Here is a 17,115-nt window from a genome sequence, read left to right as displayed (position 1 = left end):
CACCCAGAACCAAGCCCAAAGCTTGCGGTCTGTGCGTCCACTGAGTATTCATGGGCCCCACTTGGGGCGAGGGAAGAGGGCGTCTCCCTGGCTGCCCCTACCATCTGGGGAGGGGGCTCTGGGGTCCCAGAGGGGCACTGGGCGCTGTCTGCAGTGGCTGTTTCTCCCTGTTGCAGGACTTGGGTGCTGCCAAGATGCTCCGAGGCCCCTGCTCCGCCCTCGTGCTCTGGGGGCTCCTGGGGGCCCTCCGTGCCCAGCAGCAGATCATCACCCCCGGCGCCTCTGAGAGGAACAGCTGCCCAGGTAGGGGCCATGGGGGCGGCGGCTCGGTGTGGGTAGGAAAGGGCTGTGGCAGGGCCACAGTGAGGGCAGAGCCCAGAATCGCCCACATGCACGAGGCCTGGCGACGGGCTCGCGCTGCAGGCCCTCCACACAGGCAGGCCCGTGATACGTCCCGTGCCCCCCAGAGAAGGCCGACTGCCCCATCAACGTGTACTTCGTGCTGGACACCTCAGAGAGCGTCACCATGCAGTCCCCCATCGACAGCCTGCTCTACCACATGAGACAGTTCGTGCGCCAGTTCATCAGCCAGCTGCAGGACGAGACCTACCTGGAGCAGGTAGCCCTGAGCTGGCGCTATGGCGGCCTGCACTTCTCCGACGTGGTGAAGGTGTTCAGCCCACCGGACAGCGACCGGGCCTCCTTCACCAAGAGCCTGGAGAACATAGTCTCCATCCGGAAGGGCACCTTCACCGACTGCGCGCTGGCCAACATGACCCAGGAGATCCGGCAGCTCAAGAGCAAGGGTGGGGTCCACTTCGCGGTGGTTATCACCGACGGCTACGTCACCGGCAGCCCGTGCGGGGGCATCAAGCTGCAGGCTGAGCGGGCCCGTGAGGAGGGCATCCGGATCTTCACCGTGGCCCCCGACCAGATCCCGAACGAGCAGGGTCTGCGGGACATGGCCAGCATGCCCCTTGAGCTCTACCGTAACAACTATGCCACCGTGCGTCCCGACTTGGAGATTGACCAAGACACCATCAACCGCATCATCAAGGTCATGGTGAGCCGCTCCCGGGGCCACGCCCGCCCACTGGGCACCAGGAGTGGAGGGTGGAGGCCAGAGCCCTGGAGCCCGCTCCCCCACTACGGCAGTGGGCAGTGTCCTGCTCTGGGCCTCAGTTTACCCCTCTGTGAGGGTAAGCCTGGGCATTCTCACCCAAATCTCCGGCTCCGGCTAAGTAGCATTTCTTGGTCTTTTCTGCAGAAACATGAAGCCTATGGAGAGGTGAGAGGCGTTTTCCGGTCCTGCCACCCTGGCCGGGGGCTGCTCGCTAGGCCTCTGAGGCGCTGACCCAGCAGAGATGACCACTGCACCAGCGCCCCCGCTGCTCCCCGGGGCCCAGGACAAACGGGAGGAGGCCAGGGAGCAAGACCCCTCTGCTCCATGTCAGGCCTGAGAGCCTACGTTTGGATGAAGGGCTCCCGACCCAAACCAGGCTGTTTAAACCCAGGGGTCGGCGTTAGGGTCACTCACCCAGCACACACCAAGTGGATGAGGGGCGAGGCTCGGGGTCACCCTCCAAGCTCTGGGCCAGGAGGACAGCACAGGTGGCACTCAGCTCGGGACTTCAGCTCAGGGCCCCTCGCATCCCCCGTCCCTGTGCATCCCCGGCCCCGGCTCTTCCCACTCAGCGAGGCTCCTACAAAGGCGGTGCCACACACGAGCATTTGTGGGGACTGGCCGAGGGCTCTTCCATCCTTCCTACCCTCGGCCATTGTGTAACCTTGGTTCTCCCAGACTCGGCCAGAGTGCCTGTGGGTTCGGGGGCCTCCTGGGCACCTCTCGAGTCTGCTCCTCCATCCAGCCCTGTGCTCCCGATGGCCTACCGCCCAGGGGTCCTCGGCCCCCCACCTGGGGCTCTTTGCGCCCGCTTCCTCTACACCACTTGCTTCTTGTTTCAGTGCTACAAGGTGAGCTGTCTGGAGATCCCCGGGCCCCCCGGCCCCAAGGGCTACCGTGGACAGAAGGTAAGCCGCCCAGACCGCCCCCGGGGTCAGCTGCCAGGAAGCCCCAACCTCTCTTCAGCTCCAGACGTGGGGCCGCGTGCCCCTGGAATGACCTCAGCCCTCCTGATCCTGGACGAACTAAAATTCAGTTTTTATCTCCCTCTTAAATGGCATTTGGAGAAAAGCAGGGATGCTTTCTTATTATAGCTTTGCCCACTGCAGCGCTCTGGTAAAGCAAGGAAGCTCGATTAGCAGACACCTGTTCCAAGGAACCTGAAACAGGTGTCTGCTAATCCATTAGGAGCACCCACTTCTTACGCACTCGCTGCCGGGGTGTCCGACGACCAGTAGTTCTGGTCAGAGGCCGCACGCGAAGGCAGAGGAGGGAAGGGAAGATGAGCTACACGGCTTCCTGTTTCCCTTTCTAAATCTGGAAGGAGCCGTCTAGACCAGCAGGACTGTAGATGCCCGTCCACCGGGTCACCGGCCAGATGTTCCCGCGCGCCCCGTCCTCGGTGGCACTGCCACCCACCATGGCCCGGGCTGGAGGTGCCCACGGAGGCAGCTTCACTGCAGTGGCCCCCCGTGGGGTGAGGGGCGCCCACGGCGGCATCTGAGGGGACACAGAGGACATTCAGAAGCCCCTGCCCGCTTCCTGCCTTAGTTTACCCCTTTCCCCATGATCTGCGTTTAGGGCGCCAAGGGCAACATGGGCGAGCCAGGAGAGCCCGGGCAGAAGGGACGACAGGTGAGTGCCCTCTGCACCCCTGCCCCGTTGGCCCCGGTTCCCCAGGACTGGGGTTCAGCCACGGCTCTTCGTTCTTCCACAGGGAGACCCAGGCATCGAAGGCCCCATTGGATTCCCAGGACCCAAGGCAAGTCGCTGCCCCCCGTGGCTGGGGGGGGTACCGGGGACAAGCCAAGGGCTGCCTGGGCCAGGTGGGGCTGGCCACAGGGTCAGGGTGTCTCCAGCCTGCCCCCCCCAGTGCGAGAAGCCAAGAGCCTCAATATCCTGAATGCTGTCCCTGAACCGAGCCCCCCGCCGAGTACTGGTCATGCCTCTCCCCGGAGGCTGGCCACCAGCCCTGCTGTCCCCTGAGCCGGTGGGCATCGCAGTAACGCCACCCTTCCTTCCTTCCAACCTCAGGGTGTTCCTGGTTTCAAAGGAGAGAAGGTGAGACTGTGACGTGGCCGCGGCTCCAACTCAGCACCAGCCCCCGGCTGCGTCCGTCAGCGAGTCCGTGGCCCTGATCGGGGCACAGGAGTCCCGCAGGGGGGCGGCCCTCTCGGGTCCTTCTGGCCTCTTGCTCGGCCCGAGGCAGACCTGGGCCCTGAGGCAGTGGTGTCTGGGACGCCAAGCTAACTGGCCTCGCTTTCCTCCTGCGCAGGGTGAATTTGGAGCCGAGGGGCGGAAGGTAAGCGGGCTGTGTTGGCCGGCAGGCGGGGCACCCCACCTTCCTGCTGCTCCACGGGTTGACGATTACACCTCTCCCTCCAGGGAGCCCCTGGCCTGGCCGGCAAGAACGGGACCGATGGACAGAAGGTAGAGTTCATTCGCCCGGGCTCCCTCCCCGGGCCGGGTGCATGTCAGCATTTCTGACGTAGGAGTGAGCAGAGCCTCCCCGAGACCCTCGGGTCCCTACCTGGGGCCCCTGGGCCCCCCTAGCCCCTGCCCACAGCCTGTGGCTGGACGGCCCCCACTGGCACCTAGCCAGAGTGGATGTGTGCTTCTGAGGACCAGCTCGTGGGAATTGCCCAGCCTGGCCTGACTGGCGGGCCACCCGCATGCTGCTGCTGCATCCCAGGGACTCCCTGCCACCCACAGAGAGGCCACCATACCGTCCAGGCCCTGAAACACACAGCTGGGTGCCCACTGGGTGTGAAGCGGAGGGGACTGCCCTGCACATTCGCCCGTCATTGGTGCACGACCTTGACCCACCCTCTGCCCCCCTCTTCTCCTCCAGGGCAAGCTGGGGCGCATCGGGCCTCCAGGCTGCAAGGGAGACCCTGGGAGTCGGGTAAGGCTAGCTGGTGCTCCTCCTGGGGTTCAGCCCCAGCTCCAGGGGATGCAGGGTCGTGGTGGGGGTGGGCAGGGTGGCGGCCAGCCCCTCGAGCTGCAGTGAGGGAACTGGGAGTCACCTGGCGTGGACGTTTCTTTCAGCCTCTCCCTGCCCCTCTGACCCCCACCCAGGGTTCAGCCAGAGTTGTGGTCTCACGATGAGGAAATACTCTTGGGGGCTTCTGGGGCGGGTCGGGGACAGTGCTCCTGGGAGTCCTGACGGTGGGTTCTGGAAGCCCAGACCTAGGCGGAACCTCAGTCCAGACGAGGCTTCTGCTCATCTGGACTCCTGGGGAAAGCCCAGCACAGCCCTGTCACCCTGTCTTGCAGGGCCCCGATGGATACGCAGGGGAAGCCGGCAACCCTGGGGAGCAAGGTGACCAGGGCACCAAGGTAGGCAGCCCGGCCAAGGTGATGGGCCTTCGAGGGCAGCGCCAGGCCTCTGGGGGGGAGGGGGCGGTGCTGGGGGCAGCCCGGCCAAGAAGTCTGGCAGAGAGAGCCTGTCCCTGCAAACTGGCGCTTGGGGGTAGGAGGCCTAGGAGTGCCCTGCCTGAGGGGTCGTGGCGCTCATGCCCGGGGGTGTGGGGTGCCTTGCCCCAAAATGCCAGTGTGTGGCTAGCTCAGGACTGTGTGTCCAGTCAGGCGGCTCTGCAGTGTGCCCAGGTGGCCCCAGCAACCAAGCCACTGTCCCCCTAGGCCTCGCAGGCCCCTTTGCCAAGCTCTCGGGCGCCCTGGCTGTTCTGCATCCACAGTCCTGGCTGCCCAGGCCTCTGGAGGAGCAGAAATGACCGCCCTTCCCAAGAAGGCAGCCCCCTCGGACGGGGCACCTATCTGACGGATTCACCTGTGCAGCTGCACGGGCCTGTTGCCAACGTCTCAGGGACGCGAGGCTGATTTCTCCAACCTTTCCAGGGAGATGCTGGTCGCCCAGGGCGCAGAGGACCCCCAGGAGACAGCGGGGCCAAAGGAAGCAAGGCAAGTGCCCCTGGCGGGTCCCTGCTCCCCGCCCCCCAGCCACACACCAGCTGTGATCACTGACGCAGACGGGAGAAGGGCAGTAAGAGGCACGGGCACCCTTGCCAGGCCCTCCGGCCCTGCTGCTGGGCGACCTGAGGCAGACCTGCTCCCACCCAGCAGCGGCCGGGCTGGGGGCGAGGGCGCTCTGCAGGGCCCTTCCCTGTGGGGCCGACGTGGCTCTTCTCTGCAGGGTTACCAAGGCAACAATGGATCCCCAGGAAGTCCCGGTGTGAAAGGAGCCAAGGGTGGACCTGGGCCCCGAGGACCCAAAGGCGAGCCTGTGAGTTCATGCTCTGTCCCCCCCCACCCCCACCCCGCCAGTGCCTGGGGCCCAGAGCTCAGTGGCTGCTGGCCAGGGTGCGCTGTCCCCTCTGGGCCCGGCCTGCCTGTCTCGCCCCTCCTGCACACACCCTGCTCTGGGCACCACCGGGGAAGCATCCCAGGTAGGGCAGAACCCCTGCTGGCCGGGGCCGGGGCACCCCTGCCTGGAAACTGCCTCCTGTCCCCCCCATGTCCCCTGTCCCCTTGTGCTTCACGGCAGGGCTGGCCCTCAAGGGGAAACATCCCGAGGCCCGGCCTGGCCCGGAAGTGGACCAAGTGACCATGCTGATAGCTGGTCCAGGCGGGGCCCCGGTCACATCAACTAAAACTCCTAATTGACCTAATTGGTCTTACACGCTGACCAGGAGCCCCTCATCTCCTAAATCCTTGACTGCAACTAATCTTACGCGACAGAGGACCAGGCCCCTGCCCCAAAGCCTGAGTGAGGAGAGCAGAGCAGGGGGTCCCCACGTGGCCCCACCATCAGGCCCCCCACCTACATACCTGTTCTCTGCAGGGGCGCAGGGGGGACCCAGGAGCCAAGGGCAGCCCGGGCAGCAACGGCCCCAAGGGTGAGAAGGTGAGTGTCTGAGAGGGGGAGCCGTTGGCCGCGTCTGTTCCTGCACCGGGATCTCACCAGAGGGTCAACAGGGCCCTGGGACAAAGGACAACCAACAGTCCCCCCACCACGGTCCACCAGGGAAAACAAAAGTGACCCCCAGGGGCGCCTGGGTGGCTGAGTGGGTGAAGCGTCTGCCTTCCGCTCAGGTCATGATCCCGGGGTCCTGGGCTCGAGGCCCTGCTCGGTGGGAAGCCTGCTTCTCCCTCTGCCCCTCCGCTTGCTTGTGCTCCCTCTCACTCTTGCTCTCTCTCAAATAAATAAAAAAATGACCCCCGGTACCCGGCCGCTGGCAGAGGCACCCCCTGCAGGTTCTCAGAAAGCAGGAGGGGCAGACAGGCGATCCCCATCCACGCTCCCTGCGAGGGGCAGGGGCAGGGCAGGGCCAGCTTCGTGAGTGCCGCGCACTGCTCCGCCCGGCGGCTCCCCGCCGTAGACACACACATACCTGGAGCTGACTCAGGACGTCTTTGTGGCAAATCAGAGGACTGACAGTTCCCTGCAAGATGTGGGTCAAGGGCTTGAAGGAGGGGCTTCCCCTCCGAGAAATGGGTGGCAGTCCCTTCCCTGGTGCATGAGACTCAGTGGGCAGGGCTGAGTTCCAGTGTCACCCTCTCCAGGGAGTTAAGTGACCCGCCCCCACATGCCCGAGACTGACTTGTCCTCTCTGCTCACAGGGAGACCCTGGCCCTGAGGGTCCCCGGGGTCTGGCTGGCGAGGTTGGCAACAAAGGAGCCAAGGTAAGTGAGGCCACTCGTCCTCCTGGGGCAGGCACCCAGCTCCCCGGTTGGGGGCGGGTAACTGGGACCCCCCTGCCCCCCTGCCCAGCAGGGGCACCCCCCATTCCCGCCTAATCTTCAGTGATCGACAGAGCGGTGTCCCTTCTTTCCAGGGAGACCGAGGCTTGCCTGGACCCAGAGGCCCTCAGGGGGCTCTGGGCGAACCCGGGAATAAGGTCAGTAGCAGGACACCTGGGTGGCTCTGGGGCTCGGGCCCCTCGCTGCCCTTCAATCTCACCATCCCCCCCCCATAGTGCTGTTTGGGTCTCCTGCCCTCAGGACATGGTCCCCATGACACGCTCGGGCAGCAGCATGGGGGGGCACCCCGTACCTCCCACGGTCGTCCCGCCCTGAGGGGTCCGGCTGTATCAGGCAGATGGCAGCAAGGGGGAGGCAGGGTGCGGTGCCTGGGAGCCAGGATGGGGCACCTGGAAGAAGTGAACCCCGGCTACCCGGTCCCCACAGGGCAGCAGGGGAGAAGGGTAGTGTTGCCGGACGTGGTCAGTCCCTACCTGTACCGACTCCGTGTTCTCTCTGCCCTCAGGGATCTCGGGGAGACCCCGGTGACGCTGGTCCCCGTGGAGAGTCAGGACAGCCTGGTCCCAAGGTATGTCCCCTACCCTGCTGGGCAAGACTGGCCGCAGGGGGCCTGAGCCCCTTCTCAGCTCCCGAGCAAGGCTGCCAGGAGCATGCCCGGCCAGCCCCCTTGGCGTGGGGGACCTGTGGGGGCCGGGCAGCCCCTCCTGTGTCTCCCTCGGGGGGAGCACGTCCCAAGGCTGGCACTGCACGCACAGCCCCCAGACCGACAGCCCAGCCCCGTCCGCCCTCACCCTCAGCCCGTGCCAGCTCAGCCTCTTCCCTTCCCACTGGACCCGCGCTGACCAGCCCCCCTTCCCACAGGGAGACCCTGGCAGGCCTGGATTTAGCTACCCGGGACCCCGAGGAACACCCGTAAGTCCTGGCAGGAGTCGGGGGGCCCTGGGAGGCCCTGAAGGTTCCCACCAGTTCCTGCGAGGTCCTCCCTCCTGGGGGTCGAGGCGAGGGCGAGTGGGCCTAGGGTCACTCGTCTGTGGCAGAGACCCCCAGGAATTGTCCCAGACACAGGGCAGGTGGTGTGGCCTTCACCCACGGCGCTCACGGTTGCACACAGATTGTATAAGTGAGGCCACCCTAAGGGGGCAGGAGGGGTCTTCCAAAAATCTCTGGGTCCCCCGGAGAGCCAGCTTCCTGCCCCAGGGACAGCCCTTCGGGTTCTGTGCTGCGTTACGGTGACCTGTGCTTGCTTCCCAGGGAGAGAAAGGCGAGGCTGGCCCACCCGGCCCTGAGGTATGTATGTATAGAGGCCTCCTCCGCACCCACCATGGGGCAGCCTGCATGCCCCTCAGCTCACACCGGGCCCCAGCGAGCTTCCTGTGCTGAGCTCTGAGCCTGCTCGCCACTCTCCAGCCAAAAACCCCGCCTCTCCCGAAACGCGGCCCCGTAACCCACCCAACCGCCAGGCACAGGCTCTTCGGACAAGAGCACACCTGTACCCCTAGCAGGCCCCCTGGAGGTCTTGGCTGGGGGGGGGGGCCATGCCGAGCTCCTCACCCCGGGCTGACATGTGTCCTGTGTCTCAGGGGGGCAGAGGTGACTTTGGTCCTAAAGGAGAGCCCGGGAGGAAAGGCGAGAAGGGCGAGCCTGTGAGTACTCTGGGCCGGGGGCGCATGGGAGCCGCGGGGCTGGGGGGGCGCACGCCCAAGGTTGAGGCCCCCGCCCACTTGCCCTTCTCACCCCTCAGGCAGATCCCGGTCCCCCTGGTGAGCCCGGCCCTCGGGGGCCGAGAGGATCCCCAGGACCCGAGGTAGGTCAGCTGCTGGTGCCTCCAGCCCTCAGGTCACAGCCCTGGGCCACCCCGAACCTCAGGGTCGTGGCAGTGCACAGGGTGTGGGGGCTGCCCCACCTCAGCCCAGACCCGGGCCACTTCTCACTGTCACCATTCCTCCAGGGAGAGCCCGGCCCCCCTGGAGACCCCGGCCTCACGGTGAGTGTCAGGCAGGGATGGAATCCGTGTTCCCCTCCCTCCTGAAATGGGAAAGCAAGGGCAGCAGGGGTGAGGTCAGAGGTCAGCAGGAGCTTGCTTGAAGACTTCCCAGGAGCCCCTTCTCGGCCCCTCCATGGAGCTCGCTTTCTCGGGCCGGGACTGATGCCCCTGTGTTGCAGGAGTGTGATGTCATGACCTACGTGAGGGAGACGTGCGGGTGTTGCGGTGAGTCTCGGCCCCCACGTGGCAGAGGAACTAGGACTCCAGTGTCCTTGGAGGGCTCTGGTCCAGGGGTCAGGGTCATCTGCCTGGGTCACGCCCTCCCGCTCGTGCACCTGGCTGTGGGTCTCGGGCCTGTCTCCCAGGTCCCGGGGTCAGTGAACACAGCCACCTGCCCCCCGCCGCCCCCCCCACGCTGACCCTGCCCCTCCCGGCAGACTGCGAGAAGCGGTGTGGGGCCCTGGACGTGGTGTTCGTCATCGACAGCTCCGAGAGTATTGGCTACACCAACTTCACCCTGGAGAAGAACTTCGTCATCAACGTGGTCAACAGGCTGGGGGCCATTGCCAAGGACCCCAAGTCAGAGACAGGTCAGCTGTGCCTGCCGTGGGGCGAGGGGAGGTGGGAGGTCCCACGCACCAGCGGGAGGGAGGCCGGGCAGACGGGACGTCCCGAGGCCCCGTCACGGGAGGCGGCGGACAGACATTCAAGGGACAGGTGTCAGCTTTCCCCAGAGCCGCCGAGGTCCCCGCTTGAGGGTGGCAGGCCGTGCGGGGCGGGGGCAGCGGCGGCACCTCACGCCCGGCCTGGCCACCGCAGGAACCCGCGTGGGCGTGGTGCAATACAGTCACGAGGGCACGTTTGAGGCCATCCAGCTGGACGATGAGCGCATCGACTCACTGTCCAGCTTCAAGGAGGCCGTCAAGAACCTGGAGTGGATCGCGGGCGGCACCTGGACGCCCTCAGCCCTCAAGTTCGCCTACAACCAGCTCATCAAGGAGAGCCGGCGCCAGAAGACCCGCGTGTTTGCGGTGGTCATCACGGACGGCCGCCACGACCCCCGGGACGACGACCTGAACCTGCGGGCTCTGTGCAACCATGACGTCACGGTGACGGCCATCGGCATCGGGGACATGTTCCACGAGAGGCACGAGAGCGAGAACCTCTACTCCATCGCGTGCGACAAGCCGCAGCAGGTGCGGAACATGACCCTCTTCTCTGATCTGGTGGCCGAGAAGTTCATCGACGACATGGAGGACGTCCTGTGCCCAGGTGAGCGGCGGCCCGCCCAGCCCGGGTCCGCGCGGTGGGGGGAGGACATGCGGCGGGCCAGAAGCGGCTGGGACATCCAAGGGCCGCTGAGGGAGTCCAGCCCCTGACCCGGCCAGTGGACACTGACTGGGACGCCTGGCCTCTTTCCTTGCTCCTAGACCCTCAGATCGTGTGCCCGGACCTTCCCTGCCAGACAGGTAACTCGGGGTGCTGCCAAGCCCCCCACCCCAGACTCACAAGCGGCCCAGGGCTGGGGAGGAGGGGCTGCTGCGGGAGCCCTCCCTGGCAAGAAACCTTCAGATGGGCGACTCAACCCCAGGACCCTGGCACGTCTGAGGAGGGGCTGGGGGTGAGGTTTGACGTCTTGAGCCCTTCAGCCTGCCCACCCAGCTCGCACACTCGGGGGGGTTGTGGGGGGCTCCTGTCTAGGCCTGCACGTGTCTGGCGGGCCCTGGTCTGGAACGCAGGCTCACAGCCTTGGCACCTTGTGGTCCCCCACCACCAGCACTGCCCCCGGAGGGACAGACACCCAGAACCGTCTCAGCTCCCCCAGGCGGGAGCCCCAGATGCAGTAAACAAAGTGGCCGATTTACAACCGTCCGGGAGGTGTGAACAGCCGTGGCCACACAACCTCGGGCTGATGCGCTGGCCCCCCTCCCCCCCGACGGCCCTGAGCTCCTGCCTCAGGAAGCAGACACCGGCTTGTGTCTGGGGGCCCAGGCCCCTTGTCCGACATGGCTGCAGTGCTGGGGACACACAGAAGCTGTTCCAGGGGGGCCTGCGGGGCCAGGGAAAGGGCAGGACACCCCTCCGGCTGGGGCCACGGAGCCCGCAGAGGTGCCTGGGTGAGCCTCCCCGCCAGCCGGGGGCCCGGAACCAGCACCAGGCCCTCCGGCGGGGACGCGGGCAGCAGGTCCATACCCTCCCAGGAGCTGGTGTAGCGGGGGCCGCCGGAGCGGGCAGGCTGGGCTGTGCTGGCAGATCCCACAGAGGACACAGATAAGAAACGTGGAGCCCGCATCCACACCCTCCTCTGCTGGGCGAAGTCAGCATTTCCTGGGCTTGCGTGCGTACTCCTCATGGAGTGTCAGGTGGGCCCGCTGGGCAGGTCCGAAGGCACAGAGGCGGCCCAAGGGAAGGAACTGTGTTGAGCTGGGGTCAGGGGTCCCCACACTGTCTGACAGAGAGCTTCCCAGGAAATGGTCATCACGGTGGTAGCCTGACCACACCATGGCTGCCTGTGAGCTCTGGGCTTCACTCTGGGGACCTGGGCCTGGGGTCCCTCAAGTCCGCTGGGGACGGCTGTACGCAGTGCCCAGAGCTGCCCAAACCCCAGGTGCCAGCCTCAGAGCTGGGCCAGCGCAGTCTCTGCCAGAGGCCACACAGAGTGGCCAAGCACCCCACAGGCTGTGCCTCTGCCTGCCCGCAGGGCACCCCGTCATCCTGCAGTGGGTCCCACAGTCAGGTTGGCCCCTCGAGGGCAGACTCCAGACCCCAAGGGCACCCCGTCATCCTGCAGTGGGTCCCACAGTCAGGTTGGCCCCTCGAGGGCAGACTCCAGACCCCAAGGGCACCCCGTCATCCTGCAGTGGGTCCCACAGTCAGGTTGGCCCCTCGAGGGCAGACTCCAGACCCCAAGGGCACCCCGTCATCCTGCAGTGGGTCCCACAGTCAGGTTGGCCCCTCGAGGGCAGACTCCAGACCCCAAGGGCACCCCGTCATCCTGCAGTGGGTCCCACAGTCAGGTTGGCCCCTCGAGGGCAGACTCCAGACCCCAAGGGCACCCCGTCATCCTGCAGTGGGTCCCACAGTCAGGTCGGCCCCTCGAGGGCAGACTCCAGACCCCAAGGGCACCCCGTCATCCTGCAGTGGGTCCCACAGTCAGGTCGGCCCCTCGAGGGCAGACTCCAGACCCCAAGGGCACCCCGTCATCCTGCAGTGGGTCCCACAGTCAGGTCGGCCCCTCGAGGGCAGACTCCAGACCCCAAGGGCACCCCCGTCATCCTGCAGTGGGTCCCACAGTCAGGTCGGCCCCTCGAGGGCAGACTCCAGACCCCAAGCCCTGGTGTCAGGGCTCAGCAGGGACCCAGCATCCTCGCCCTGGTCTTGGCAGGGAAGCTTCCAGTTTCTCACCACTGAGTTCGAAGTGAGCCGAGGTTCTTTTTACCGATGCGCCTTGTCAAGTTGAGATGGTCCCCTCTGCTCCTAGTTACTGAGGACTTCATCCTGAGTGAGTGTGGGGCTTTGTCACAGGCTGCTTCGGCAGTTTCTCTTCTTTGCCGTGTTGATGTGATGGATGACGTTGATTTTCAGATGGTGAGCCAACCTCGCCGGCCCGGGATTAACCCCATTTGGTTGCCGTGTATAAATCGTTTTATGTGTTGTTAGGTTTGGTTTGCTAATATTCTGCTGAGGATGTCTGCATCTGTGTTCATGAGGGCTATCCGGCCACAGCTCCCTTTCTTGTGATGTCTCCGTGTGGTTTTGCTGTTGGTGGGGTGGTGACCTTGCTTCCCCTGTGCCTCCGAGACCCAGCAGTGGAAGGGTGTGGCCCCCTAGGAGTCCCTTCTCCTTCTCCCAGTTACCTTCTCTGCTGAACTCACAAGCTTATCCTTTAAAGTGATGAAGATTTCCAAGTGTCGTAGACATTGTGACCAGAGAGGAAGAAAGCAGAGGTCGCTGGGGGATGAGATCTTACAAACCCGACACGCCAGGGGCTGGGTGTGCTGTTCAGCATTTCAAGGCCCCAAACAGGGTGCTGGGTGGATGCTGCTGGCTGGGGCATGACACTGACCTTCTGGGCCACATGGCCCCATCCACCCAGAGGCCCACTATCCTAGGCTTGGACCCAACCAGGGGGCAGCTTGCTCAATTGGGTCAGAGCTATGAGGGTTTCAGGGAGCAACAGAGCTGGCCAGGGTCTGAGGCGGCAAAGACTGAGCTGGTTCTGGAGAGCTGCTGCAAGGAGGGAGGGGCCCCAGTGTGACCCGAGCCCCGCTTCCTTGGGATAGACGCGGGAGACTCTCCGGGGCCGGGTGTGCAGAGGAGAGGCTCAGAGGGCGGTGTGTGTGCCGGGGTGGGGGGCCCGTGCGACCAGGTCACCTGGGTTGGCCACCTGGCGCCTCCCTGGAGGGGAAAGAAACTCCCGGGCCCCTAGGACAGAGGCCGTGGTGCACTCGGAGCAAGGCGCCCGCGGGGTCCGGCCCTGACCTCCCAGGGGGGCTGGGAGGGAGAGCGGAGCCCCAAGTATATGCGGCACGGCCACTCCCGGGTCCTCGAGGGGACAGTTCTGGGCAGCGGACAATGGGCATCTCAAAGCGCAGAGAAGGATTTAGAATCGCAAGCTTTCTGGAAGCTGTTCTGAGGGGGGTCCAGGGGCACAGCCTTGAGCTGCTAGAAGCCACCCCCGAGACTGGTCAAGTCTCAGTGCCACTATTTGTGTCAAGAGTCTTGTGGGAACCCCAAAGGTGCTTCTACTCCCCGTCTCCTCGGCAACGTGCTTTGCTGCTGGCTCCCCATGCCACTGTGAGCTTAGGCACCCGCGTGCTGACATGGGGGCGCTGTAGCCCCCCCGCAGCCTCCTCATCCGACCCCCTTGCTGAGCCTAACACCCATTCCTCGCTTTGGTCCTAAGTCATCCCGGAGGAGAGAGGCCCTTGGCTCTCACAGTACGCTCAGCCCAGGAGGGCGGCTGGAGGCCCACTCACGCCAACTTAGTCCCTTAAAGCCTTCTCTGGATGCCCCTGCAGATGGACCGCGGCCTGGCGGCGAGCCCCCGGTCACCTTCCTCCGCACGGAAGAGGGCCCGGATGCCTCCTTCCCCAGGACCATCCCCCTGATCCAACAGTTGCTAAACGCCACGGAGTTCACGCAGGACCCGGCCGCCTACTCCAGGCTGGTGGCCGTGCTGGTCTACACCGCCGAGCGAGCCAAGTTCGCCACAGGAGGCGAGCGGCAGGACTGGATGGAACTGTTCATTGACACATTTAAGCTGGTGCACAGGGACATCGTGGGGGACCCTGAGACCGTGCTGGCGCTCTGCTGAAGCTGCAGAGGCCGCCTGCGTGCAGGGCTGGCCCAGCTGCCCCCACCCAGACCTCTTAGCTCCCTGGGGCAGCCTACCACACAAGAAGGGGCTTAAAACAACAGAAATCTGTTCTCTCTCAGTCTGGAGGCCGAAAACCCAAGATCCAGGTGTGGCAGAGCCACGCTCTCTCTGGGGGCTCAGGGAGGACCCTTCCTGTCTCCTCCAGCTCCTGTCTCTGCCTCTGTGGTCACGGAGCCCACACTTTTTGGAGCCTGACCCCCCTGCCTCCCTCTTATAAGGACCTTGTGGTGGCACTTCGGGCCCACTGGAGAGTCCAGAGTAGTCTCAAGCTCATAATTTAATTCCACCTGCAGTCTTTTTTTGCCATATAAGGTCATATTCACAGTCTCCAGGACTAGGACATGGGCATCTTTGGGGGAGACATTATTTGGCCAGAAAAGAAGAGAGAAGAGCAGAGCCTCATAATCCCTAAACTCTTCGATTCCCCTGCAGCCTCTGTGCCTGCCACCACCCCTTATGCATTTTTCTCGGCCTCCCTGGTTGGTGCATTGAGGAAAACTGCTCCCCAAGCCAGCCGCCCCCCATGTGTGTCTCTGCTGGTGGTGACTTGGGAGCGCAGGGGCACCCAGACTGCTTGCTAGACTTTTTCAGCAAGTTCTGGCCACGTGGATTTAAAGCAGAAGCTGCTTTTCGTCTGCATGGCCACCAAAATAAGCTACATCATTAATATAAGCTCCAAAAAAAAAAAAAAAAAAAAAAAATCCCGCCTGCCAGAAATAGCTGTTCCATCTGCGGGTAGCCTGGCGCCCACACCACATGGTGACACACCCAGGGAGCGACCTTCAGGTGCTGTGAGCACACCTTAAACATTCTATAAAAGCTGAAAAAGAGTGTGAACGCATTGCTGTGGTCACGTGATGTGCTGGGGTGACATGCTGTGGCTGGGGACTGGTCTGGAGCGGGCAACTGCATAGTTGGGCGGCTGGTGCCTGCAGGACTGCCCCAAGGCTGGAGCCTGGGCTGAAGCCCTGCTCGTCGGTGCCAGGAGTCAGGACCTCCTCCTTGATGGGATCCCCACACTCCTGGCCCCAGGGGTCAGCATACCTGGACCCACATCCCAGAGTGGGGCTTGCGGGGCTGAGAAATTGGATGCAAGCAGGAGGACCAGCTCTGTCCTCCCCCAGCCCCAGCTACGGTTAGAGGTGAAGTCTCCAGCAAGGCCACGGCAGAGGGGCCTGGCTGCGTGTCTGCGGAGGGTGGACCATGTCCCGTGTATGTGAAGAGTGGGTTTTCGGCCTGTGCTGTGGCACCCACATCCCCCAGAGGCTTGGCCTCAGCCTTGGCTGCAGCCTCACTCCCAAAGCTGTCTGGCAAGTCCAGGGCTGGTGACCACCCAGATGGGAGCAGGGCTCTCCTCAGGTAATAGTGAGTCATTGGAGAGGCTGCAGGGGCCTGGCCACCCTGTGCTCAGGGCCTACCAGAGAGATGTCCAGTCCCAGAGGACATAGGCTCCTCTCTCCGCTGCTCCCAAAGCTGGGAGAGACGTGGCCCAGTCAGCATTGGGCAGCTCTGGGACAACATGGCAGATGTGGGTCCTTGCCTCCTGGGGTTTTCAGGGCTGGAGGTCTTTATGAGATCATTTTTGTCAATTACCAACACAGAGACAGCCTCCCTGATCCTCTCTCCCACCCCTACTGTGGACTGAGGCCCTTTTGGGGTCCCCCTCCTGCCCCAGAAGGGCTTGGAGGAGGCCACTGAGCAGAGATGGTGCTTGGAGGGTGGAAATAAACCCCTCAGTCCTCAGATTTGGGGACATTTCCTGGTGAAGGCAAAACCAGCAAAGACGGTGACAGGTTCCAGAAAACGGGGCCCACCCCGGCGCACTGTGGTGGGGGCTCCCGGCCATGTGTGCCTTTGGATGCAACCCGACAACCGTGGTGGTTCTTAGGGCTCCAGTGGGAGGGGTGTGCACAGAGATGGGTGCAGGGCATGGCCAGGGCCGGGAACCAGACTGTGCCAGGGCCTGGAGTGGCCAGGAGGAGCGGCCAGCGCAGGGCCCTGCCGGCGGGGGCGGGGGGGGGCCTCACCCGGGTCGCCTGCCCACCACCCCGTTTTGCCCCCAGAGCTGTACGTGGCCCAGTGCACACAGAGGCCTGTGGACATCGTCTTCCTGCTGGACGGCTCCGAGCGGCTGGGCGAGCAGAACTTCTACAAGGCGCGGCGCTTCGTGGAGGAGGTGTCCCGGCGGCTGACGCTGGCGCGCAGGGACGACGACCCGCTCAACGCGCGCGTGGCCCTACTGCAGTTCGGGGGCCCGGGTGAGCAGCAGGTGGAATTCCCGCTCACCTCCAACCTGACGGTCATCCACCAGGCACTGGAAGGCGCGCGCTACCTCAACTCCTTCTCGCACGTGGGCGCGGGCATCGTGCACGCCATCAACCACGTGGTGCGCGGCGCGCGGGCGGGGGCGCGCCGCCACGCCGAGCTGGCCTTCGTGTTCCTCACCGACGGCGTCACGGGCAACGACAGCCTGGAGGAGGCCGTGCACTCCATGCGCAAGCAGAACGTGGTGCCCACCGTGGTGGCCGTGGGCGGCGACGTGGACACAGACGTGCTATCCAAGATCAGCCTGGGTGACACCACCGCCGTCTTCCGCGAGAAGGACTATGACAGCCTGGCCCAGCCCGGCTTCTTCGACAGGTTCATCCGCTGGATCTGCTAGCGCCCCCCCGCTCCTGCCCCTCGCCCCCAGACCCACGCCCAGGCCCCCAGCCTCGAGCCCCTGGCCCCAGCTTCCAGCCCCCATCTCGCATTCCCAGCCCGCCGCCCTGCCTCCGCCCCCGGCCCTGCCTGTGCACTCAGGCTCGTGCCCCGGGCTCCCCAGCCCCGCGGGCACCGTCCTCTATCCGTGGTGCTACTCAGACTCACCCAGAGGTCCCGCATGCTGCAGACTCCATCTCCAGGTGT

General features: G+C 64.7%; 1 protein-coding gene across 3 annotated transcripts; it reads left to right on the top strand.

Moving 5' to 3' along the window:
• The first annotated feature begins 173 nt into the window (after window positions 1–173).
• On the top strand, window positions 174–16,870 carry COL6A2 (collagen type VI alpha 2 chain). Of its 3 annotated transcripts, none has more exons than XM_028094756.2 (27): window positions 174–303; window positions 468–1,063; window positions 1,268–1,288; window positions 1,966–2,031; window positions 2,705–2,758; window positions 2,841–2,885; window positions 3,158–3,184; window positions 3,399–3,425; window positions 3,509–3,553; window positions 3,975–4,028; window positions 4,400–4,462; window positions 4,982–5,044; window positions 5,277–5,366; window positions 5,925–5,987; window positions 6,704–6,766; window positions 6,919–6,981; window positions 7,350–7,412; window positions 7,706–7,756; window positions 8,096–8,131; window positions 8,425–8,487; window positions 8,586–8,648; window positions 8,793–8,828; window positions 9,008–9,053; window positions 9,266–9,418; window positions 9,648–10,100; window positions 10,259–10,297; window positions 16,272–16,870. In XM_028094756.2, the coding sequence occupies exons 1-27, from the start codon at window positions 195–197 to the stop codon at window positions 16,868–16,870; spliced, it is 3,051 nt and encodes a 1,016-aa protein (XP_027950557.1). In that variant the 5' UTR covers window positions 174–194. The 3 variants fall into 3 exon arrangements, with proteins under 3 accessions (XP_027950557.1, XP_087879688.1, XP_027950558.1); XM_088023562.1 differs by having other exon boundaries at window positions 6,704–6,770; window positions 6,923–6,981; XM_028094757.2 differs by lacking the exon at window positions 16,272–16,870 and adding an exon at window positions 13,850–14,145 and having other exon boundaries at window positions 195–303.
• The last annotated feature ends 245 nt before the right edge of the window (window positions 16,871–17,115 follow it).

Source organism: Eumetopias jubatus, unplaced genomic scaffold (assembly GCF_037043125.1).
Source record: "Eumetopias jubatus isolate StellerSeaLion01/CBP00866 unplaced genomic scaffold, mEumJub1_p1.0 scaffold_1, whole genome shotgun sequence".
Lineage (NCBI taxonomy): Eukaryota > Metazoa > Chordata > Mammalia > Carnivora > Otariidae > Eumetopias > Eumetopias jubatus.
The sequence above is the reverse complement of the archived record's forward strand: the minus strand, read 5'-3'. Positions and strand labels throughout refer to the sequence as shown.